We start from the raw sequence: 27,906 nt of genomic DNA on the forward strand, positions 1-27,906 counted from the left end.
GGGTTTTAGCGACGAAATGAGTTTCGTCACTAAAAGTCCAATTTCGTCGCTAAAGGTTCTTAGTGACGAAAAACTAGACTTTTAGTGACGAATTTTTTCCTCACTAAAAATATATTTTGTTGTAGTGTCCCTTTCAATTGTGCAGATTTTTGGGTAGAAGGAGATAGAGAGCCCCAATTTCATTCACCATATCTAGTTCTCCAATTTGACCCTTCTGTGAAAACTCTTAAGGTAACCTCAGATTCTTTTAGCCCTTACTTATTGATTTTTTTTTTTTTTTTTTTTTGTGATTCTATACCTTCTATCAAACAAAATAAGCAAAGATTTGATTTCAACCTCTTTCTCAAAAAAAAAAAAAAAAAAAAAACTCTAAAGAGTGAAGACTTAACTTTGGGTAAAACGTGGGTTTAGTTAACTTGACTGGTAAAATTTTTAATGGTTGAATAAGATATCTGAGATACAATCTCTGCTTACACTAAAAACTGATTGATGTTTTGATTAAAAAAAAAACCTTGGGTAAAACGCTCTGACATACCTGAGCTTTTGGATAAATTTACTTTCACTTCTAACTTTTATTTTAGTACATTTATTAGTACATAAATTTTGGTCATATGATAAATAGAACTTATTCCAAACTCTTTCTCAAAAAAAAAAAAAAAAAAACACTTGTTTCAACCAATTTATTGCTTTAACAAATAAACCTCTCTAAACTTTTAAGTTGCATAGGTCATTGACTCATGGTGGTGCATTCAACATTCGATGACCACAGTTTTTACGTGAATTAGTCATAGACCCACGATGTGTGGGAATAGATAGTTATATTTTAGTTATGGTATAATATATAATTTGTTCTCTAAATTTTGTTGAAAATAATTTCTTCTCCCAAAAACTTAAAACAATTTCTAAAATTATTTTTCATTTATTTATGTCAAAAAATATATCATCATTTTATTATTTGGATTTATTTTATTGATATTATTCATTTTTTAGGCAGTTCATATTTTGATAAATTATATTATCGTGCGTTATATTTTCCTAATTTGTTTTTCCTGTACAACTAAACTATTTGAGTTTCAAATATATTATTGAAAAATTTCATTCTCTTAAAAAGAGATTATTATATTTATAATTTTTCTTATCGTAGGAGTAGCATCGAACTATTGATTAAGTTTTGTTTACTGATATAGATACATGAAATTGGAACCGCATATTTCTTAGATATTCCTAAGTGACTATACCATATTACAAATTTAATATTTAAAATAATGTGTAGGAAAAAAGTAGACTTTATGTCTAAAATTGAACACTTCACCTATCAAAATGAAAGAAAATAATCAATATAACATAAAGAGAACATGATCTAATTTTTTTTTTCTTTTTGATTACATACACTTTTATTTATTAAGATTTTATTGCCTTGAATTGGATCTTCATATCGCATTTTGGTTACTACGCTCCTGTTAAGCCTTTTCATTTGTCACATCTTCGGCTACATCATTATTCTTTTTAGTATATATTTTTTACTTTTAATTTTTTGAAAATATTAAATATATAAATATATTGGCTTTACAAATTCATCTTAGACAGTTTTGACTTTACATATTCATTTACTTTAATTTTGATGTTATAACTAAATAATAAATCAATGAAAAATAAAAAATAAAAATATTGTCTATACATATTCATTTTGGACGGTTTAATTTTAATAGTTGATAGACATATTCAAATACATAGCCAATATTTTATTTTGATATAAATTCAAAATCTCACTTCCAAAATAACTAAGTATTATGTCAAAAAAAATTCAAACAAAAGCTAAAAGAGGGAGAGAGAAGACTTGTGACGGAAAATTTAAAAGATCAAACACACTACCAAATCGTAATAACCCAAAATGATATTATATAAAAAAAAATACAATGATTCATCAATCTAAAGTAAAGTTGCAAAAAAGAATATATATATATATATATATATAGATAGAGAGAGAGAGAGAGAGAGAGAGAGAGAGAGAGAGAGAGAGTAATCACCTCTTTCCGGAGAAAAATAGAAAAAAAAATAAGAAAAAAAAAGCATCAAATAAAAAATATAGTAATAAGTCAAACACCAAATTATCCAAGCCATGATATATAATAGAATAATATTATATTCTTGTAAACTATATTTATATGCAATAAAATAACATTTAACAATTATAGAAAAGAAAATTCCAAATTGCAACTCAAAGTAAAATTCTAAAGAACATAAAAATACATCAATCTAAAGTAGAGATACAACAAATTAAAAATTCACACAAAAATAAAACATGAGAGAGAGAGAGAGAGAGAGAGAGAGAGAGAGAGAGAGAGAGAGAGAGTAATAACATTTTTCATGTGAGATAATATGTATAGAATAGGATAGAGAATGTCATATTTATAGAAATAGAATAGGGATAAGAGTAGATAGATCAAAAGGAAGAGGAAAAGATAGATCAAGAGTGACACTAAGGTTAAGAGTAGTGGAGAGATGAAAATGTAAAAGAGAAGTTATAGTTGGAAGTAGTGGAAAGAAATGAGAAATAGGTAAATGTTGTGGCCGCTAATATGGCATAACAAGAGCGTAGTAACAATAAATGCTACGTTTCAGCTTTTAGATATATAATAGAATAACATTATATTCTTATAAACTATATTTATATGCAATAAAATAACATTTAACCATTACAGAAAAGAAAAAAAAAAACTTAAAAAACACAAAACCAAATTGCAACCCAAAGTAAAATTCTAAAGAACACATAAATACATCAATCTAAAGTAGAGATATAAAAAATAAAAAATTCACACAAAAATAAAACATGAGAGAGAGAGAGAGAGAGAGAGAGAGAGAGAGAGAGAGAGAGAGAGAGTAATAACCTTTTTCATATGAGAAAATATGTATAGAATGGGATAGAATGTCATATTTATAGTAATAGAATAGGGATAAGAAGAATTAAAATAAAAGAAAGAGGAAGAGGTAGATCAAGAGTGACATTAAGGTTAAGAGTAGTAGAGAGATGAAAAGGTAAAAAAGAAGTTATGGTTAGAAGTATTGGAGAGAAATGAGAAATAGGTAGATGATGTGGCCGTTGATATGGCTTAACAAAAGCGTAGAAACAATAAATGTCACACTTCAGTTTTTAATATATATATATATATATATATATATATATATATATATATATATATATATATTAGTCAAACACCAAATTATCCAAGTCATGATATATAATAAAATAACATTATATTATTGTAAACTATATTTATATGCAATAAAATAACATTTAACAATTATAGAAAGAAAAAAAAATAACTTAAAAACACAAAACTAAATTACAACCCAAAGTAAAATTCTAAAGAACGCATAAATACATCAATCTAAAGTAGAGATACAAAATATAAAAAATTCACACAAAAATAAAACACGAGAGAGAGAGTAATAACCTTTTTCATGTGAGAAAATATATATAGAATGGGATAACGAATGTCATATTTATAGTAATGGAATAGGGATAAGAAGAGTCAAAATAGAAGGAAGAGGAAGGGATAGATCAAGAGTGACATTAATGTTAAAGAGTAGTGGAGAGATGAAAAGGTAAAAGAGAAGTTATGGTTAGAAGTAACGGAGATATGAGAAATAGGTAGATGGTGTGGCTGCTGATGATGGGGCTTAACAGAAGCGTAATAATAATAAATGCTACACTTCAGTTTTTAAATATATATAGATTACATGGCTTGACCTACATCCATGAGATAAAATACTATGGTTTCACCATATTGAATCATACTATAAATCAAGTTTAATTGACTTATAATACAAGTAGGATTCTTTGCATGCACACTAGGGATTAGGCTTTCGCCTTGATTATGATTGGGTTTTGATACCTTTAACATCTGAGTTTAGAGCATTTGTGTTGTAGTACATGTCAAATGGAAGCCTTAAAAAGCGGTTATATTCTCAGAACTATTGCTTGAATCTTGTTCAAAGAGTAAGCATTATGGGTACTCTTACATCAACCTTGAAATATCTCCACAATAGTCACCAGAATCCATGGTGTATTGTGATTTGAAGCCTACAAATATCCTTTTGGATGAGGACCTAGTTGCATATATGGATGGCTTTGGCATTGCAAAGATTTTAGTCAAAAATAAGGATGCAACACAAACCAAAACCTTTGGTACAGTTGCCTACATCACACCGGGTACATGAATTCACCTTTGTCTATTTAAGTACTAGGCTAATTTTGTGAATATCACTAATGGTGGTTAATGTAAGGAATAACAACATGCTTGGTATTTTATAGTTTAGATTAGAACAAAATTTAGCTACAATTACTTACGGGTTATATCTTAAGTTCTCTAATTAAATTTAATCACATAACTGAATTTAATTTAATTCCCCTTAGGAAAGATAAAACTATTTGCAATTTATTGGTCAATGGAACCGTGAGTTTAAAGTTAATTGGGAAACATAAGGTAATATAGCTAAGGAATTATACCTAAATTTTGCACATAGATTAAATATTACAAATCTAAAAGTGTATTTGGTACAACAATATTTAGATTTTAAATTACATAACACTCTATATATCATCAGATCTAAAAAAATAAAATCTAAATCATGAAATAGACAATCTTAATTTTAAATAATTTCAATGAAGTGGATGATAGATTCACATGAATTTACACTATACTCAAATCATTTAAACTTCGCATTGCTTGGTTGATTGATAATTTTAATTACCTACTTGTTTATCTTGTGTGCAGACTACTAAGTGTTAATTATTCTATAATTTAAAAATAAATAAATAAACTCTATTTTATTTTAAAATTGACATTGAAGGGGATATTTAAATCCTAGATGTCTTCATTAAAAATACCAGAAGGTGTTAACCAGTAGAGTTACAAGGTTGTTAAAAAGAAAAAAAAAAAAAAAAATTGGCCATTTGTTTTATGAGTCATGCATGCTTGTCAGATATGAATTAATTCAATAGGATCAAAATAGTTTTGAGTTCCAAACTCCCAATATTGGATTCGTGAATGCAACCATATGGTACTGATTTGGCTTGCCTACCGACTAATAAAAAGTAATATTACTCTTGTCATGCACTGAAGCCTCGTAGTCACTCGCAATAACAAAGCTAAAAAGTAATATATCTGTTTCGAAGAAGTGTCAATTTAATTTTGTTACCTTGGCCACCACCTCTTTGATGTCGGGACTTTTATTTGGTAATTCTTTAGAGCACCTCAAGTTTAATTCTAATATAGATGAAAGAATAGTTTCTGTGGCTATCACCTCAAGCATAATTGATTTCCAACAAATAATCAAACCCTAAAAAATTTGAACCCAACATACACCATCATACCCAAAAAACCCACAGTTGCAAACCCAAAAAATGCACAAAATCATTCAAACCAACCCTGCGTAATTCAGAAAATTTCACTGAATTTCTGGGCATTTATAAAAAAATTTCCAAAAAATAAAAAACCCATAAACTTTGAACGAAAGAAATCTCTGAATTTTGATGAACAAACCCAGCAAATTCAAGCTCATTTTCTTTAGCAAATATAAAACCCATAGAATTAAGAAAATTACATGAAAACCCAATTAAGGTACAATCAAATCACCAAACTAAATCAAGTGGAGCAGAAAATAAGTTTGACATAGCGATTTGATCATGATAAGAAAAACTCTCACAAACGAAATCCAATCGGGTGAATTTTAGGTCACTACTCTTAAAGAATCCACTAAGAAGAATAGAGGTTACAACTTACAAGTACAAAGAATCTTATCCAATTTCGAAGTACATAACTATAGTAGAACCTACTAATCTATAAGGAAGCTCAGCTTCCATCCTCAATTGGACTTCTTCTTACAACAAACTTCTCCTTTGGACGAATCTTTTATCTGTGACTAACACCACAACAACTATTTTGATTATTGTAGTTTTGCAATGTTCTTCAAATCACATTTTGATGAACCGGTTATTGCTTGGTACAAAACCTTTGATGCACAAACGTCGTAGCAACTCCTGTTATGCGTGTGTCTCTCTGTCTCTGTGATCATGGCTTTAAAATATGTCTATTTTATGTTCTGGGACTCTAGTGCAAGAATCCCAAAAAGCCTAAGTTATCGTAGGCTGAAACATAAAATTACTATTTAGTTTTCACAAAACTTGACCAATTAAGAGGTGTTGAGTTAGGTATCAAGATTCATTTATTCTTGATAGATCAACAGGTATCAACACTTGCAGTTTCAACTTTTCTTGAGCAGTTTCTTGATAAGTAATTTGTCTTCAATTTATACCACTCATGGACAGCGCTAGATGTATTTTAGAGGGTTCAAATGAACAGCCTGATTTTTTATTAAGAAAATATTATATATATATATATATATATAATATTTTTTTTACCTATTTAATCTATCATTAAAAATATTTTTACACACCTTAGCTTAAATCTTACACACCCTAATCACATATTAACTTTACTATTTTTTTTCCTCAAATCACTAACTTTATAACAAAAAATTATTATAACATGATAACAATACACATACATGTATCAAACCCTCTGTATTTCCTTATTATTAAATTATATTAAGTTATATTATATTTACACTATACATGCACATATTCACACACATCACAATTCACACAAATTACTTTATAACAAAATAATAATAATAATAATAATAATAATGCACATATTAGACACATACACACAACTAACAAACACTCACTCTTTACTCTTAGAATCAGAGATATCAAGATAGTCAAATAGAGAAGAGAGATGAGATGAAATTCATGAGAGAGATTCAATCATCTGATTAGTTAAGTAGACACTTTATTATTGATATATGGATGTGTGTGGTTGTGTTAGTCAATAATTCGTACAGTGCAAGTGGGATGAGTTTTGTCATCTAGTTTAAGATATTTTTATAAAAAACAATGACAAATAGATAGTGAAAATTGCATAAAAATAAAAATGTTATACAAAATCAATAAAATAAAATGGTCATATCTACCCACATTGACAATAGATAGTAATGATTGATTATGAATTATTATGTAATGATTTCAAAATATGAAAACTCATAGAAGGATATTGTAACATTTTATGTATTTGCGACTGTTTTTTTTTTTTGTCAATAACTAAATATATTTAAGTTTTCTTTTTATTTAATTTTGTTTAATATCAATTTCTAAATGACCTCCCTAAAAAAAAATTCTAAAGCCGCCACTGATACCACTTGTAGATAAAGTTGTAACACACTTAAACTTGGACTCAATTACACAAAAAGTGTGTTTTGATCTTGAATATGCAAATACATATATACATAGTAGCAAATGGACATATCAAGAATTGTTTGTAGCATAGTTGTTTTTTCCCCCTTTAAAAAAAGGAAAAGAAAAAGAAACCGGTATACATATATACATCAAAAGCTAGATCATGGATGGATAACGTAAACATGTTTCAACAACAAATTTCACAAATTTTCCCCTTCTATTATGATTAATACAATATTACTTTCGTATGGAACCACTGTTAACATTACTTTTACTATGCACTAATAACAACTTGTCATTTCAACGAATGTGAAATTCATTAAGTATATATACTTATTGGACACCATTTTTTTTTAAACTTGTGTGTGTGGGAGGGGGGGGGGGGGGGGGAGGTAAAGAGACATGCTAGAGATATTTCAAATTTTAATAAATAATTCTTACAAAATGTGTTACCAATCACAAAAATATTCCAAACACTTATCTATAAGTGTAAGTAGCTTACAGAATCAAGACAGACTAAACCAAAGTCATAGAACTGAGAGAGAGAAAGAGAGAAGATAGCAAGTTTTAACAATGTAGCTACGTGCATGCATTCACACATGGAACTTGAGCAATAACACAAATATTAGACACCCATATTTCTATCTCCAAGAAGTGTCAATTTTATTTTGTTAACCTTGGCCAACACATCTTTGATGTCGGGTCTTGCATTTGGCAATTCTTCAGAGCACCTCAAGCCTAATTCTAAGATAGATGAAAGAATAGTTTGTGTGACTGTCACATCTCGTCGGTCTTCTCTCCTAAGCAAACTGTGGTCCACGACTTCCATTTTGTCAAGAAGTGATGCAATCCATTGCCTCATACCTAACTCTCCAATAAACATTTCATCAGTAGGTTTCTTTCTTGTGATCATCTCCAACAATATTATCCCATAGCTATAAATGTCTCCTTTGGTGGACACTCTCCCTTCAGAACCATACTCTGTCACACTCATATTTGTCAAGAAGTCATTAAGTTAGTGATCCATATGCTTGTTAAAAAAAAAAAACATTTCACAAATATAAGCTTTTATTATGGATTTGGTTTAAATTGCACTTAATGTAACTTTAATAATACTACACTACTCAAATTTTTTAATAAATATATATATATATATATATTTTTTTTTTGACAAATCTACTATGTCATTACATATTGATATATCTTTCTTACTGTTAGATTGGAACCCTCTATGCTTGCAAATTATAATTCTTGATGTGTCCATTTGCTACTATGCTCGTTATTGTTTACCTTTGTTATTGGAAGTAATTTTTGGGTACATAAGCTTTAGTTATCTGGTTAAGTGTTGTCCCTAAGTGTGCAAGGTTGACATGTAATTCCTATGGATGGCATACAAGAGACACATCGATGACACACTGGTAATGTTACATGGGTATTGTGGGACAATTGTTACAAGCATGTTCTATTAGGAGTATTAGTTGATAGGTTTTATTTTTGAATAATTATCCGATGTTTTGTATTTTCAAAACAAAGCATTAGTTAGGATAAGTGTTATCTTATCTCTTTAGGTTAAGTTTATCTCTATCTCATTGTTATGATGGAATTTCTATCACGTGAAGGTCCTATTAAGACCCAGAAATAATAATAGAATGTAAGCAGAAATTTAATTAGCAGTAATGCTATTTGGGAGGTTCGGTTTTTCCTCAAACTAAAACCATTTTAATTGCTTTTACTAAGATAGTTACATCCCTTCACCATAGCTGCTCGTGGTAAACGTGGTACTAGTCAAGCTTGAAGTGGTTGTGAGGATTTGGGTCATAACAGGTAAAGGCAAAACTATTCCTCATTTTACACATACCCCTCTAAACTATTATCCGTGTAAAAATTATGAGTCCTCCAAAATTATGTGAGTGCACACTTATTGCTCTAAATTGTCACCCATGTAACTCTTTGCACCCCATCCCATTGGTAATAGTTTAGAGAAGTAAGTTTGCATTCTCATAGTTTAGAGAGTAAGTGTAAAAGGGGGTATAGTTTAGTAAGGTAAGTGTAAAAGGAGATATAATTAGGGGGGGTAAAGTGTAATTCCCAATGAAGCAAATAAAAGTGAGACTCTTTGATTATTCTCTATGCTTCACCTAAAGTTTGTTCATAAATAAAATTGCTAGCCATTGAACAAAGAGTGTGGAGAGAAAAAGCTCAGTTTAGACTTCAGAGAGAGAAAATTTTGCATAGAGTAAGAAAGTGAAAATAAATTCTCTATGCCAAATTTTTTTTTTTGGAGTAAATATGCCAAAAAATTGAAGTTGGTTACTTAGATGAAAAACAAGTTTTATCAAAGGTTTCCCTTTTTCTCTACGTTGTTACCATTAAAAATGACAAAGATGGACAAAAACTTTATATTGCTTTTCTTTTTCTTGTTGAGAAACAGATAACTTTATATTGAAACGGTTTCATAAGTTTGTGATTTTAATTGATAAAATTATAAACCTGAAACTTAATTTGATACAAGCTCTATGTTTTATTTATTTATTTTATTTTATGTAATTTCCATATTAATTGCTATAAAGCAAGCCCAACCTGTACCATAGGGTTGCATTAACATTACCAATATATTTTTTTAAGTAATGTTAGAGATAAAAATTATTTTACAAAAAAATTTACCAGCTGCTAATGGGGTGACTTGTTATTGGTAAATGAAAAAGTGATATTAATGGTGGGTCTAGATGAAAACCAGTAAAAAGTTGACCACATCAACAGTTTGTAAAACTGTTGTAAAATAATTTCTATCTGTAGCATTACCAATATTTCTTTAGGAAAAATGCCTATACACCCCCTAAATCTTAAGCTGGTGGTCATTACACCCCTAAGAGCATCTCCAACAACTTCTCTAAATTTTTGTACTGTTTGGACAGTCAACAATGACATTTATCTTTTACTTACCCACTTTTCAAATACACATTCCAACAGATTCTCTATCCTTTTTCCATCTTATTTAAATATTATTTCTTCATTCATTCTTTATTCTTTTTTTAATCTTCATTTATTCTTCCTCTTTTCATTCCCAATGCCTATATTTTTCAACAAGAAGTGTTACGTTCATAACATTTTTCACAATACCTTCACAACAGAATCTTATGTGAAAAGTTGTCACTAGTTTTAATTTGAACCCACTATTAAAATTATTTTTTTACTCACCAATATTAGCTAATAATAATCTATTACTCAAGATTTATGATGAAAATATTGTGGTAGCATTTCCCAATTGTGATTTCTTTTATTTTTTATATTATTTTTCCTTTCTTTCATCCATACGTTTTTTCTTTTTCTTTTTTTCTTGTTTTTTCTCCTCCACACACCTATACCCACTCTTATCTCTATCCTCCATTCTTATTTTCCTTTTCTACTTCATTCCAAAAGACATTCTCCAGCTCTCCTTTCTATTTTTTTCTTTTTCTACTTAATTCCAGAACATTCTCTAGCTCTCTTTGTGATATGTCTCACATAATCTTGCTTGCCTTTTGGTTTCATTATCTTCAAACACACATAGACACGCGTGGAGAGAAAGGAGAAATTGCTCTTGCTCCACCACACCACCACCGCTGCTCCTCCTCCTCACTGCGGAGTGCATGCAGCCAGGGGTCATATTGGCTTCTATTCTTTTTCCTTGTTCTTGATTAGTTGTTTTTTTTTTATTTTTTATTTGTCAAATCGGCTTCTATTTTTTTTCTTGATCTCTTATTGTTGTTCTGATTTTTTTTTTCTATTCTTGATCTGTTGTTGTTGTTGTTGTTCTAATTTTAGATTTGTTGTTTAAATTAAATTGGTTTTATGAGAACAAGAATTGTTTTGTGAGAAGAAACAAAGAGAGAGAGTGTGAGACCCAAAAACAAATCAAATAAGAAAGAGAAAGAAGTAATAAAATATTAAGTGCTGAAATTTTTTAATTAAAAAAAATCAATTGCTAATCTATAGTAGCCCATCAAACTTGATGAGCTACTGTTCATAAGCAATTTTTTTTTGAGTTTTAGGGAGACTGATGGAGCTCTTTTTTCCGGTTTCATTATCTATATTTTGGCTTTACTTACTCTATTGGAGATGCTCTAAATTTTTATTTTAACCAATTTTCTCTTTGAACTATACACATGTGCCAAATCACCACATCTGTTAGCCTGTTTTTAGAATTCTGACAGAATATTCACATGTATGACAGAATATGCACGTGAGACACATGATGTTTAAAAAACTTCTGAAATGTAAACCGAGTGGAAGGAGAGCAAGAAAAGTTTTTGAGAGAGAGATGATTATGGGGGACTTTGCTAATGGCTATTGGGGTTGGATTTTGGTAGTTATTGATTACAGCTCCCAAGGCATTCGTTCACATAATGCTTGAAAGGTAAAACATCAGCGAAGTCTGACATTCCAACCTTATAAATCAAACTTCATTGTATGAAAATAGACTCCTGAAACTAATGCATCTTGGAAAATCTTTGCAATGCAAATATCAGTAACACTAACATGGTGGTGGCTATCGAACAAGAGATCCATATATGCGGTTGAACAGTGGGTGGGACCATGGACACTAAGACAAAGACTTTTGGCGTAGAGGGAGGGCAAAATTTGCCAAACAGTACAATTGCGGAAAATTTTTAGGTGGATGGCATGCATTCAAAGTTATTTAGTTAGTTGGACTCTTTTTGAAAATCGATTTTAACAAACTCGACTTCTGGGCAACTTCAATCCACTTCCACCAAATATATAAGTCTGACGTGGATTAAACAAAAGGAAAAAAGCCACATGGAAGTTGAGTTCAGCAAAACTCGACTTCCATTGAAAGTCGAGTATATTGAACTCGACTTCAAGCTTGGGTTAAAAAGTACGTAGACCATATAAAATTGAGTATGGTATACTCGAATTCTAGGCTACTCATTACACCACCTACCCCACCTAAGTCAGCTATGCGAGCACGGTAAAAAAAATTTTAAATGGAGCTCAAGTCTATCAAACTCGAGTTCCAATTAATTTAACACCAACCTCAACCGTCTCAGATATAATACACTTCATCTCTAATCCTTACACTAATTTCATCTCCCACTTCTCCCAACTCTCTCCCACGTCCAAATTCTCCCTTTCACACACATTGATCATTTTACAAATTAAAAAGCTTTTCTTCTTCTTCAATTTGTAGGTAAATATTCAAACCTATTTTTTTTTTTTTTTGTTTAGATCTGGTTTATATTCAAACCTTCTTCAATTTTTTTTTAATAAATTACTCACTTTTTCATTTGATAGATATATATATACACATACCATTGTTATATTGTTGACGATGTGTTGTTTGTAATGGTAATTTTATTATTATTATTATTATTATTATTATTATTATTATTATTATTATTATTATTATTATTATTGTTTTTTGCATTTGTTATTTGTGCTTTGTAATGGATTGTTATTTGAAATCTGCAATAGGTTTTTCGTTGTAATGTGTTGTTATGTATAATGCGAATGAATGAGTAACATGTTATTTATTTGCAATGTGTTGTAATGTGTAATGGTTTGTTAGTTGTAAGGTGTAACGAATATTAATTTTTTAAGTTAGCAACCATGTACAAATTTGTTTGAGTTAAAATTTTTTTTTATAGTTATTTGGTGGACTATACAATGTTATCTTTATATTTGCCTTGAGGCAATATTTTGTAGTTCATATCGAATAAAGGTGTTATATTTATCACTAACTTTTAGTGAACTTATTTGACTTATAGGCTTGTAATGAGTTCGATTGATTTATATCTATATTATGGTGGGGAGCCCTGCAGTGATGTGACTTATGGAGTGACATATGAAGGGCCTGGTAAAAAGTTAGAGATGATTCAACTACAAAAACGACAAGAGATCAATTTGAAAAAGTTGAAAAAGAAAATTATGAAAGACCTGGATTTGGACTGTCAGTTGCATGACATAAAAATTACATATCGTGCTCCTCATGCAATGTTCAGTGACCGTATTGTCTTCACACCTATTGAAATAAAAGGAGACAAGCATGTTAAGATTATGTTTGATAGGATAAACTCTATGCCTTAGTTAAAAGTTGCTGTTGTATATAAGTGTGGAGCCTCATATAGAAGTTGGAGGTGAAGATGTGCAACAAACAACTTTGGAGGGTGGTGGTGGGAAAGAATTCCAATCATTACATGCAGATAGTCATCCGACTCTTACCCCGTACACTATAGTTGGGGGTTATACACTACCATGTCAAGAGACACCAACTCCAATGGAGGCTTGCGTATCTAGTTATCAACAAGAATGTATTCAAACTCTAGGGGGGGAAGATGAAGACGAAGATGATGTTGATCATGGTAGAGATGAGTATGAAGAGATGATTGGGAGAGATTACTTTCACGAGAATACTATAAACTATGAAAATGTTAACAATGTCCGTCATGATGTCATGGATGATCATGATGATGATGCTATAGAGTTTCAAGATGATATAGGCGATGGTGATCATGCTATAGTCCCTACATATGAAGTTCATGGCCCGACATTCCATGCAAACACTTGGAATAATATAGTTGATCCTTCAAATGTTGAGATACCATTTTCATCAAGTTGGGTGCGGGGAATGAATTTTAGCAAATGGTTGATTTTTCCTAATAAAGAGGCGGTGAAACAGGCATTAATAGTTTACTCTCTGGACAACAACAAGAATTATATAACTGAGTGGTCCAACCAGTAAAGATTGAGTGTGAAGTGCGCAAATGAGTCATGTGCACGGAAAGTCCGAGCATTCTCGCAACCGAAGCTTAACGGATTATGGGCTATCAAAGTATTCGGCGGTCCTCACACTTGTCCATCAGTTGGGGTGAACAAAGATGGTAGAATGATGGATTCGAATTTTCTTGCCAAAGAACTTCATAAATATGTACTTGAAGATCACACCATCAAAATAAAGGATCTTCAAAATCTGATGAAGGAAAGGTTTAACCACGATATATCTTACTACAAGATATGGGATGCGAAACAAAAGGCTATTGCAAACATAAACAAAAGGTTTATGTTGTTGCCTTTTAGATTTGTATTTTTTTTTTTTTGTTATTGTATATTAAGGATTACTTCTTACCTCCCCTAGAGTTTCCTAAAGTCATGGCTTATTCACTGATCACTGTCTCAGTTGGGAGATACTGATGCATAGCCTGATGATAGGTTGATGATGACATGGTTAAAAACAATCATGTCAAAATTAACCTATTTGACTTGTTTGCTTAAATTAAAGGACAACTACATTCTGAGATAACAATGACCAATTTAACTGTGAATTACTTTTCGATTAAATTTTGGCTACTACGCATGATGGAGAACCACTCTCTGACTACAAATTTTGACTAGTGACCCCTAATTGATGTGGCACGTGATTGCAAGTAGTATGATAGGATGTGAAGGCGCGTTAATTTTAGTTTAATAAGGACTCAAAAGGCAGGGTTCTGCTTATAGTTTTCTCAAATAATGTAAATAACAAGAATGAGAGCTTATTAGGTATTAATGGATGAAAGTTGATAAAAAGGCACTATTGATTGTCATGAAATTTTTTAACAGCCTATATATTTCTTTTAGATTAATATTCCCTTCTCTTTTTGCTTCCAGACTAGAGGGCAACTGCATACATTCTTGTCCTTGATTTATTGGTTCTTCTGGATGGGAGCTTTGTTAGGTTGTTTCATGGCTGTAAACATGGCTTTAAGCTTGATCTCTAAGTTTCTATCTACTAAATTTCAAAAAAATTGTCTACCAGGTTGTAAAGATTGCTGATTTTGGCATTGCTAGAAATGCAAGCTCAATCTGGTGTTATGACTGCTGAAATCAGAACATACCGTTGGATGCAAGCTTAATCTGGTGTTATGAATTTCAATGCTTTTTAAGCATTTTACTTGATTTCAGTTGACCAAAGGATATTTAAGTTTCTAGCTAGGCATAATTTTCTAGTTTCTATACCATGCTATTTAGTTTCAAAATTCTGAAAAAAGAAAAGAAAAAAAGAAAGGCAAATGTACCATGTATCTTGAACTAGTCTAAGACTAAACATAAGGTTCCAATGCACTACATCACATGATATTAACCCTAAGTATACCATGCCTTCAGCAAGTTTAAACATTATGCGGATAGCAAATATATGTAATAGCACAGTAAAATTGAAATAGCACAGTAAACAAAAACAAATAAAAACTAATCCCAAATCAAATGAAACCTAAATCTCCAAATCACTAAACCCAAATCTCCAAATCAAAACCCATTTTAGCCAATAAATAAAGGGAAAGAAATCGCCCCTGCCCACAAGAGAGAGAGAGAGACCAGAGAGAAAGAGAGAAGGTTCATCGAAGAGGAAGGCCCTCAAAATCGATTATAGAAAACTCAGATTCCCCTTTTTACCCCCATGAAATTTGTTTTAACCTAAGCTTGAAGTCGAGTTCAATATACTCGACTTTCAATGGAAGTCGAGTTTACTGAACTCGACTTCCACGTGGGTTTTTTTTTTTTTTTTCCTTTTTCTTAATCCACGTCAGACTTATATATTTGGTGGAAGTGGACTAAAGTTGCCCAGAAGTCGAGTTTGTTAAAATCAACTTTCAAAAAGAGTCCAACTAACTAAATAACTTTGAACGCATGCCATCCACCTAAAAATTTTCTCCAATTGTACTATTTGGCAAATTTTGCCCAGAGGGAGTGGTTCTGACTTCTGACCGATCGTTTCTCACATTCAAAAGCTTTCACTCTCTTCTTCTTAGATTTTTTCTTATTTGGGTAATTTAAACATCAGTATGTCTAACGTGCATACTTTGTTAGAATTTTAACAGAAGGCTAACAGATGTGGTGATTTAGCATGTGTATAGTTTAAAGAACAAATCAGCTAAAATAAAAGTTCAGGAGGTATAATTGCCACCAGTTTGAAGTTCAGGGGGGTGTGTGGGTATTTTTTCCCCATTTTTTTATACAAAATAGAAAGTCTACTTTATCCTAATCCAAGTGTGTATATGTGTAAAGCTCTCTTTTAGAAACTTGAACTCCAGCTCTTGCTCCCCACATTCCACAAGCACTTATAGAGTAACCACTACACCAAGGGTGCGCAATTGTAACATTACCAATATTGAAAATCCTATTGAATTAATTCGCATTGGAGTGAGCATGACTCATAAAATAAACGGCCTTGAGACTGTTTTCTTTTTAAATAATTTGGTAGAATAATTAACGTTCAGTACTGAGTGCATAGGAGAAACAAAATGCTAATTAATTAGTTATCCATAGAACCAAGCGAATCGCAGCTGATGAAAACACTGCAATGCACATTGTTATTCCTAAAACTAGCCAATTTGAATGCCATTCACGAAATTAGCCAAATAATTAAATAAACATAGGTGAATTTATGCATACCTGGTGCAATGTAGCCAATTGTACCAATGGTTTTGGTTTGGGTTGCGTCCTTGTTTTCAACTAAAATCTTTGCAATTCCAAAGTCACCAACATGTGCAACCATGTCCTCGTCAAGAAGGATATTAGAAGGCTTCAAATCACAATGCACCACTGATTCTAATTGACCATTGTGGAGATAATCCAAAGCTGAAGCAACATCAACCATAATGCTTACTCTTTGAATGAGATTCAAGCAGTAGTTGTGAGAGTATAATCGATTTTCGAGGCTACCATTTGACATGTACTGTAGCACCAAAGCTTTAAACTCGAGGTTGGAGCATGTACTAATGACTTTAACTAGATTCCTGTGTCGGATTGCCCTTAACACCTTGCATTCAGCATCAAAACTTTTGAAAGCACCCTCTAATTGCAGGTTTAGAACTTTGACAGCAACCATGGTGCCATCAGACAACATCCCTTTGTACACAGAACCAAAACCTCCAATTCCAAGCAAGTTGCTTTCACAGAAGTTGTTTGTCCCACGACAAAGCTCTTGATATGATATCATTCTATGACCAAAAGGCAAAGTGACAAGTAAAGCTGGAATCTGCATTTTACATTGTGGATCTCTTCTTAGCATAATGACCAGTGCCGCAAATACAATAATGGATGCAATGGCTGGAGCAATATATTTAAGAAAAATTTGTTTCACCCTTGATCCTTGAGAACTCGGACTTGTGCAAGGACGAACTCCAAAAATTGACTTCCCACAAAGTGCTTCATTACCTAAAAATGATTCTGCCTTGAAGTTTACAAAAGGTCCACCAGATGGAATTTCTCCCGATAGCTTATTGAATGACAAATTTAAATACTTGAGATATGAAAGTGCCTCAAGAGACTTAGGAATTGCACCCGAGAGATTATTGTTTGAAAGGTCCAACTGATCCAATCCTTTCAATTGTCCAAAAGATTGTGGAATGTCTCCTTGAAATGAGTTAGTTGACAAATCAAGATAACCTAAGCTTTCAAAAGTACCAATTATACTTGGAATATTTCCAGTAATTTGGTTATGAGTTAAATCCACATGCTCAATAGCAACTAATTTTGTCATGTTTTGAGACAGAGTTCCTCCTAGGAAATTTGATGATAAATCCATGAATATCACATTTTTAAGGCTCCACAAATTCAATGGGATTGATGAAGTCAATTTGTTGTGACTCAGGTTTAATCTTTGCAAAAGAGTAAGGTTTCCAATGCAATTTGGGATGGGTCCAGATAATTTGTTATTTGAGAGAAGCAATTCTCCCAATTTCCTTAACTGACAAAGCTCTTCTGGAATTCTTCCTCCAATATTGTTTTCACTAAGATGCAATCTTTGCAACCCCTCCATTTCCCCAAATGACAATGGTATATTTCCAACCAAATTGTTATAGCTTAAATCGAGAAATGCCAAGTTTTTCAAAGAACTAATTTCCATTGGAATTCGACCATTTATTTGGCCTTCACCGGCATAAATGCCTTTGAGTGTAGCTGAGAAATTTCCAATGGCTTTCGGAATGGTAATATTCAAGGGATTGATGGATATAGCTAGTTCCTCCAGAAATCTGCAACTAGTTAAAGATGTAAGGAAATTATGCTCTTGATGTACAGGTTCTTCTGTTAGCTGATTGACATTCAGAACAAGTGATTTGAGATACTTTAAGTTTCCAAGACTTTTGGGAATAGGTCCAGAGAGTAAGTTACCAGCAAAATCTACTTGGATGAGGTTGGAACAATTTGAAAGATATGATGGGATATGACCACTGATTTGGTTGAGATCAAGGAAAAGAGTTTCAAGATTAGAGCATGAGATCCTAGTATCTAATGGAAGATTTCCAGACAAGGAATTCATGGCGAAGGAGAGGGCTTTTAGAGACGTAATGTTGAAAATAATCTGGGGTATTGTCCCTGTGAGATAATTCTGCTCAAAATTCAAGATAATTAGATTTTGGAGACGCCATAAATCACTTGGAATGCTACCATTAATGTAGTTTTCTTCAATGTAAAATTCTTGTAACATCGACAAGTTGCTAATGATAGGAGGAATATTTCCAGTTAAGTTGTTACCTCCAAGATATAGCAGTTCAAGCTTTTCTAAACTCCCAAAACCTTTTGAAATACTTCCATCAAATTTATTGTATGACAGACTCAAGATTAGAAGCTCTCTACAGTGATTAAACTGTGAGGAGAGCTTACCGCTGAATTCATTTGCGGAAATATCGAGTTCTTGAAGACTAGGACAATGGGTGCAAACATCCATTGGAAGCGTTCCTGAGAAGTGATTAAATGTAATATCAAAAGCAGTTAGAAAAGAGGAGTTAAAGATGACAAGAGGAAATGGACCAGTGAGGCTATTAGATGATAATTTCAAGTACTCCAATGACGACATATTGCTGAAGGACGATGGAATTGTACCCATAAGATTGTTCCTACTAAGATCCAATTTGCGAAGCTTTGGTAACATGCCCAAATCTTTAGGTATGCTACCATTTAACTTGTTTCCTGAAAGAGATAAATTTACAAGCTTTTGGCAATATTGTATGGTTGGAGGGATACTACCTTCCAAAAGGTTGTTTGACAAGACAAGTTCCTTCAAGCGGTGTAGACGGCTGATCTCATGCGGCAGAAAACCATTGAAGCTGTTGTTAGAAAGATCAAGTGAGACTAAGAAGGAGAGGTTGGCAATATGAGGGGAAATGGTGCCATGGATACCCACGTAGGAAAGGTCCAAGGCTGTAACTCTTTGTCTGCGTCGGCTGCAAGAGACCCCAAACCACTCACAGAAGTTTGTTGTTGTGGACCAGTTACCACCAGCGAAGACTGTAACGTTTGGGCCAAAAGTGATTTGAGATTTGAAGGCAATGAGAGCTGATTGATCGGTAAAGTTGTTGGAAGAATGGGACAAGTGAGGTATGCATGGCTGCACTAACAGAAAAGCCAAGAGCAGAAGGAGAGTGGATGACATTTCAATTAGCTTGCAGGATGAGTGAGCAAGAGGGATAGAGGGATTAGAGAAGGCTCGAGTGTAATTTATGGCGGTGCCCATTCATGTTGGTGGGTGGTGTTTATATAGAATTAATTTGGCAGGGGTTCGACCATATGTGTTGAACAAGACTCTGGACTAACGGCATGTGATAGATGCAAAAGCCTTGAGGGCCAGGGGGAATAAAATGTTAGTACTTACTAGTCTGTTATCTTTCGGTTCCTAACCCAAATTAATTAAATGGAAGATGTCAACCCTTACCTACTACAAACTACTGTGCACATACTTAGAAATGGTAAAAAATATAGGAATGAAAAATGCATTTTCACCAAAAAACATTATATAAATATAAGCAAAAACTTATAGCATGAAAGCATGTGATTTAGTCATGTAATATACCCTTGTTCATCTGAACTTGTACTTGTAGAGTAACTATCTTACCTTCCACTTAAGCAAAGTTTTTAATGAATTATTAATTTTTTAGTTAAAAATTTAAATGGTGTCTTTCATTGTTTAGCATGTTTTTGGGGTGTAGGGTTTCTGTTTTTAAATACGTGTCTACTTTTAAGGTGGGTGTTTATCCTACGTGGCCTGAGGAGACATACTAGGAGTTAACTTTCTCTCGATTTTTGTTGTTTTATATAGTACTATATTTCATAGCCCAAAAAAATAAAAATAAAAAGTCAAAGTAAATATTGGTATTTTGCGCTATAAATGGCTTGTCAACCTTTAAAGTAAATAAACTAATGTATTGGGTGAAATCTTCAAAATAAAAGGTATTCAGTATTCAGTAATGTCAAGAGCATTATAATTCAACTAATTGGTAATGTAAATGCAAAGTATTTAAACTAAAAGCTCATTTGGCATCTCTTGGTGTGTCTATAACATTCAAGGTTCAAATCTTCTCTTCCAGTTGTAAATATTGAATTATAAAATTAAAAAAAAAATAAAGTAAAGGTATTTAGTAATAGTTTAAGGTTTTGTCATATGGTGCATTCATTGTGAAGGAATTAAAATATTTCTACTTCGCAAAATTTGTAATAATTTGTTTAATTATTTTACTATTCCTTTCTATCCAGTAAAAAATTATAGTGTTTTCTTTTGTAACAAAATATTAATTTATTTTCATGTTTTTAATGAGATACATGCATTCATTTTTACGTATTACCTTTTTATAGGTAGTACACCAATTATTAATATTACAAAGGGAATTTATATGGTTTTTTTTTTTTCCTTCTTTTTTAGCTCACAATAGGTTGGGATGATGATTTAAATTTGAGTTCTTTCAAAATGTGTCACTGAGAAACAAGGGTCTTGGTAATTTTTTTATTTTATTTTTATTGAAACGATAGTGTATTAGAGAAAAAACTAAGATTCAGAATTTACAATGGATTGGATACTAGGTGGACTATCTTTAATCCACATTAGAGTGCCCCCGATTCCAACAGAAGCAGCCGCTAACATACTTTTTTTTTAAGAAAGGGAGCCGCTAACATCCTGGCAGCCATATTACAAGATTTGCTAATTACATTAAAAGAAATATGGTAAAAGTAATCACAAAAATCACGGATATCTTCCACAATAGTGCCAAAATCTGTTAAGTTTGGACTTGTAGATACTACTTTATGAAACAATAGCTTATCTTCACACTCAACAATTAATCTATAAAATATGCCAAATCCCATTGGGAGCACCATATTAAAAAAACAACATATTAGGAGTATGACTTTCTGCTTAAGTCAAGCGGCTCTAGACCTTAAGTCATGGCCTAGGGGCCCTACTTAGAGAAAGGCCCCAAATGTGGGGCCACATAATCAATTAAAGATTTGGACTAAATAAAAGGAAAACAAAATGTAACAGTTGGGCTGGGCCATTCTTTTTTAGGACCATGAAACATGACTATAGCCCCCTGTTAAGGTGCCTCTGCCCTTCACGCATCATGACTAGAGAAATGAGGCTGAGTTTGGATAGAGATTATTGTGTCTACGTTTTATATGTTTAAAAATTATTTTGTTACAGTGTTTTTAGTTTTCAGTTTTTAGCAATAAGCTCTATTTAAACGGACCCATAAATAGCCCCAATTGAAACGTAGTAAATAGAGGGGTATCAGTTTTCACACGGGACTTCTACAATGAATAAATGCCAAGAAATTGTGAGAGGGAGAATGATGACATTGACAGAGAAGAATTATAACGTAGCAGACACATGGAAACTCAGAGCTTGACTTATTAAAATCAGACTATTAAAGTTTAAAAAGTGGTAAGTCCACAATCTTTTAATAACAAATCGTAGGTGAAAAGTTATTATTGGTTCTAATTTGAATACACGACTTAAATTACTTTTTTGCTCACCGTAATAACCAATAACAACTTGCCTCATAAGATTTGTTGTAAAAATATTATAGACATGACATTTTTTTTTCTTAAAGTTCAGAGTCATGGAGCACAATTTTTGTAGACCGAAGTGAGCATGTAGTCCATAGTCTCTGTAGCAAATTTTTTCTATCAGTTTTTTCGCGTTAAAGAAAATTAAATTGATAAGAATTAAATTGACAAGAAGGAACAATAAGTCCAAGGACACACAAATTTCACACCAAATTTAATGTCCAACTATTGTGTTAAGTTATGATTGATGCATAATAAATTGAGTGTAAGTGCTAAACCACGTGAAAATGACATTACTCCAATTATAACTTACAATTTTTTTTTTTTTTTGACAGAAATGATAGAAATTATAACTTATAAACTCTCAATGAGAATCTTAGTAAATCATTTTTTTTATAGAATTAATCATATTTTCTTTAAATAGTTCTATATATAATTTCATATACAAATTGCATAATAGATTTTTAATGCTAATATATATAATTTCATATACCATCACAATTATAATAAATAAATATCTATTCATAATTATTATAATTATTAAATTTCATATTTAAATAAAAGAAAAAAAATCAAAATTCATCAACAATAGGCAATTGGTTAGCGCCGTGCTCCATTGTACACAAGAAATTTCTTGACTTTAAAGTCAAGATCAATTCTTGACTTTAAAGTCAAGAATTGATCTTCTATGACTGGAAATTCAGGCTGAAATTATTGTGGTTGTAAGTTTTTCCTTGCGTATGTCCCAAGATTCCACTCTCGTCAACGAAAGCAAAGTGAAAATAAAGTGGCTATCAGTATCACACTGAGAATTTCATGCAACATAACAAGGAACAAATGGTCAAGTAATTATGGAAGGGATATAATGACAGAGAACAACTTTAAAGGTGGCAGACACATGGAATCTGAGAGTGGATTGTAAAATTGACAGAAATTTCTGTTACCTGTTTCCAGGGGAAGAGAGATGCTCAGGTACGGAAAATATGGAATTGACTACAACAGATAAGATTAAGATGGTCAATTTTTGTTTTTTTATCGATAAAATTGTTGGTAAAATCTGTTTTGTGAGTGAATTCAATTGAGAAACCTCTTAACATACCAAGATAGAACGCTCAAGAAACCGTGGGAGTGGTGGGACTTGTGAGACTCATGCTTTGCCTATTGATATATCAAAAGAAACCTTAGTAGCTTTTTCTTAATCGCAAGATCCTAGATGCATTTGTTCATTAGAGATTTTAGAATTCTAAAACCTAATCTTCTTTATATCAAAAATTAGAAGCTTGATATAAAAAGAAAAGCTTTTGCAATTAATTTAACCCTCATCTTGTGGATTTCTAGTTAATTCAACTAATAAGGTTTCTTATTTTAGTCCGATGATTATAAAAAAAAAATCATCAAGAGCACACAATATAGGTTAAAAGTGAAATTATATATCTCCTTGAAAAAAAAAAAAAAAACCCTCCTCTTATGATGTCATAGCAGGACACAGCACTTTTTTTCCCCCTTTCTTTTCTTCCCCCTCCTTTTGCAATTAATGTTTGTTTTTTCTTTTTATTCTATTTCTCAACTTCCCATTTACTCAATCAAAACCATCTACTAAAAGTATTAGTATCAAGTATGCTAAATGTCAAATATTTGGGGCCTGTTTGGTAAGAGATTTTTAATAACATTGTTTGTATTTTTTGAAAATACGTGTAAGAGAAAAAATGTGTGAATACTGAAAACTGTTGTTTAAACAACGATAACAAATGACCCCTTGACATTTGGCACACTAAGACCAAAAGACCTTTCACAACGTCTAAATGCTAAAAAAATTAAGCATGAATGAACAATACCATTCCAAATTTGAAACGGTACGAACACAAATTCTAAACCGAAAAAATAATTTTTTATTATTTTTCTCTCTCCTCTCAATTATTTATTTGACTTTTTCTCTCTCCTCTCGCATATCTGTCTCTCTCCCGTCTGCCTCTTCCTTCCTCTCAACTCTTCTCTCTCCTCTCTCCCTATCTCAACCTCTCTCACAAGCCGCCAATCTTTGCCCACAGCCAATCTAGCCATGGTTTCTACTTCGCTTGAAGCCAATCATCTCGCAACCGTTTCTCTTGCTCTCTATATGTAATTAGTCTTCCATTGAAATTTGTCATAGAAAGAGAAAAGCCACAAAGTATAATGTTATCATCCTCACCTCCTATGGCTATATCTTTTTCAAAACAGTTGAGATGACATGTGATTGGTGTTAATATATAGTGGATCCATGTAAAAGTGATGTAAATCCGATCACAACTTTTCACATCACCCGTTGTGAAAAACTTGTGAAATTTGTTAACTACTTGACATTACTTATTATAGAGGATTAATTTTCAATGTGTGTCATTGCATCCTAAGCTTGCATAGAGGCCAATGAGATTTATTTCCCATATTCTCTTAATTGGAAAATGCTAAAACTTAAAACTACTAATATTTTACTACAAACTAATATGACAATAAATGTGATTGGTGAACTCAATAACATAATGAATGAATATTTGAATTATTTTTTTGATTAGTAACAATATGTTTATAAGTCTTATTTATTTACTTATTTTTGATAATTTGTTAGTTATAACAATGGGGAGGGGAGTTTTGCATCTTGAACATCTTCATTTGAAACACCAAAATGTATTAGTTGAGTTACAAGTTTCTTAGCATCAATTTTACCTTATATAATAAAATTTATAGTATCCATCACTCCTCTTATGTTCTATACTTTGGTGCTTGGTGGCAAGAGTGGTGTACAACAAAACAAATTCATCAATAGGGTATTGGTTTGGGCCATGTATGCACAAGAATTGATTATTATTATTATTATTATTTGCTATGGACACAACTTACCGAGACGATAAGTTGCTGGATTCTACAATTTGATGAACAGATAGAAGCTCATTAATATTTTCACTCCTTCAGTTTCTACAGTTCAGTGTTGTATGTCAAAGCAAGACTTGAAGCATAGAGATCAAGTCTTGAAATTCACATGTTCTGCACGTGGCCCGCCAAACCCTGTTTTATATTTTGTTTTAAGTTTGTTAGTTTTGGGATCTTTAATTAGCTTTGGTAGATGTTTTTTGCTTAGCTTTAGACTTGTATGTGTGTATATATATATATATATATAAGCTGTGAGTTGTAATGTAATTATACAATTTTTCATTCAAAAAATTGGAAGTTCATATTTATTGAGAGAGTTTCAAAGAGAGAGAGAGGGGAAGAGATTTCTAGAAAAGCACTCGGACTTGTATAAAGTGGAACTCCAAAAATTGGATTCCTAGAAAGTGCTTCATTATCTAAAATTGATTTAGCCGTGAAGTTGGCAAAAGGGCCACCAGATGGAATCTCACACCTAATAGTTTATTGAAGGATAAATTCAAATACTTGAGATATAGAAGTGCCTCAAGAAACTTAGGAATAACATCAGAAAGATTATTGTTTGAGAGGTCCAATTGATCCAATTCTTCTACTTGTTTGAAAGATTGTGGAATGTCTCCTTGAAATAAGTTCTTTGACAAATCAAGATCACATAGGCTTTCAAATGCGCCAATGATACTTGGAACATTAATTTGGTTACAAGATAAATTTCCCAAGTTCAATATCATCAAATATTTTCATGTTTTGAGACAAAGATCCACAAAGGGAATTAGATGATAAATATAAAAATATCAGATTTTCAAGGCTCCACACATTCAATGGGATTGATGATGTTAGTTCGTTATAACTTAAGAATGCATAGACAGAAGTGCTACTACACAGGTTCTCAACTATAACTCAATAGGTCGAGAGTTACCTATCTCAACCGATCAAAAGACACATCTCGACTAATTGAGATTCATGCAAATTGGTTTTTCAGCTTTTCATCTCAGCCGTTGGATCTAGGATTTTGTGGATGTCAAGTTGAGTATATAAGCAAGCCCTAGAGCACATTTTTACATATACAAGATAGCAGTGTAGTTGTTGCATACTAAAGATCTATTGATTAAGTAAAAGTTGTTGCATCCAATTTACAATCATGTTACTAAAAAAAACATTTGAGAGTAAATTTATACATACTCTATTTTTTCAACCCCTTACTATTTTCTATCATTCCATTTTTTTTCATCCCCTAGCCAAACAAACCCTAGAGCTACCACTAATACCACTTTTATTTTCCGTCGCTTACAAACCTACCACTTAAACAAATTGTGTCCTTAAACTTATACTATGTTTTTTTTTTTTTAATTTCTCGTGGAATAAAAAGTAATCTCACTTTGAAGATCTTCTATTTTTCTAATTTTAGTACGTAATTTCACTCACGCAACCAGTAGATATTAATCCTATGAAAAAGGAGGTGCGATTTTTATAAGGAAATGCCCTTTGATTATGGACTCATGGAGGTCATTGCCTGATTGGCAATCTCACTTGGCTTATCTATAGAGTATAGATGCGCTCGTCCCAAAATTTCCACTCCCGTGAACGTAACGAAAAAAGAAAAACACAAACGCAGAGGTCAATCACACAAGACTTCCACACAACATGATTAGGAATAAATGGTGCCAAGTAAACGGAGAAAACAGAAAAGAGCAGCTATCACACGAGATTTCTAATTTTCTACAGTACATGACAAGGAAAAATGGCTTAGTAATTATGGAGAAGAATCAAACGCAGCAGACATATGGAATCTCAGAGCTTGACTAATTAAAGTAGCACGACTTTAAAGTCCATACAACATAGTCTTGGAGGACAGTTTTTCTATCTGGGTAGTCCTACTTGGGCATGTAGTCAAGCCAATGTGCTTCAAGGTTTTTCCTCACAAACCCCTTTAATATGAAACCTATTTTTAAATAATACTTAGAGCATTCAGGTACTATTTGTTTTAACTTTTAACAATTCAAAAATCTATTTATCAATTTAAATTATAATTTTAAATGTCAATTTCTTACGTACAATATAAGTCAAGCGGCACTAAATTAACCTTAGGCCATGGGTTAGGGCCCCTGTTAGAGAAAGCCCCAAATGTGGGGCCAATTAAGCAATTAAAGATTTGGACTAAGTAAAAAAGGAAAACAAAATGTAACATGCCTCCGCCCTTAGACCACGCAACATGACCAGAGGAATAAATGGCCCCAATTAAACGGAGAAAACAGAGACCTATCAGTTGTCACACAAGACTTCTACAATCTACAGTACATGACAATGAAAAAATGCCAAGAAATTTTGAAATGGAGGTGATGACTGAGAAGAATTATACGTAGCAAACACATGGAAACTCAGAGTTTGACTTATTAAAATTAGCATGATTAAAGTTCAAGAAGTACAACGTCCACAATATTTTTGTAACACTTTCACAACAATGCTTTGTTTGGTTCAGCATTAACATTGATAGTGACGTTTTTTACAGACTGTCGGCACATTAAGAAGGCTGACGGGAATATACAATCCGTCAGCCATTGTCATTGACGCCTTATTTTGACGTTTGAGGCCACACCCCTTACGTGGCGATGTTAGGCTAAAGGATCAAGATAACGAAGTCAAGACTGACGGCCTTGGTTGTGAAGGTCCTTAGCTGACGTTCTTTTTGGAGACGTACCTAGGCTGACGGCAGTGTAGGAGGTGCACGTTGGCTGACGACCTTGGCAGGTAAAAGCTGAAGGAGTAATCCAACCTCCATTCTTAGTCTATCTTGACTTCTACATACGTGAATATAAGGAAAGTTCTTTCGCTACACGTTTGATCTTAGTCAAGAAGATCCCAATAAGGAAAAGGGCTCTATGCGATACGCAAAGATC

At 32.3% G+C, this 27,906-nt stretch overlaps 1 protein-coding gene across 1 annotated transcript; it reads right to left on the reverse strand.

Moving 5' to 3' along the window:
* Positions 1-7,908: 7,908 nt before the first annotated feature.
* Positions 7,909-19,790, reverse strand: LOC142636085 (uncharacterized). The gene is made up of 2 exons (XM_075810164.1): positions 16,727-19,790; positions 7,909-8,281 (listed from the first exon to the last, which is right to left on the reverse strand). The coding sequence occupies exons 1-2, from the start codon at positions 19,788-19,790 to the stop codon at positions 7,926-7,928; spliced, it is 3,420 nt and encodes a 1,139-aa protein (XP_075666279.1). The 3' UTR covers positions 7,909-7,925.
* Positions 19,791-27,906: the final 8,116 nt, after the last annotated feature.

Source organism: Castanea sativa, chromosome 1 (genome assembly GCF_040712315.1).
Source record: "Castanea sativa cultivar Marrone di Chiusa Pesio chromosome 1, ASM4071231v1".
In the NCBI taxonomy this organism is placed as follows: domain Eukaryota; kingdom Viridiplantae; phylum Streptophyta; class Magnoliopsida; order Fagales; family Fagaceae; genus Castanea; species Castanea sativa.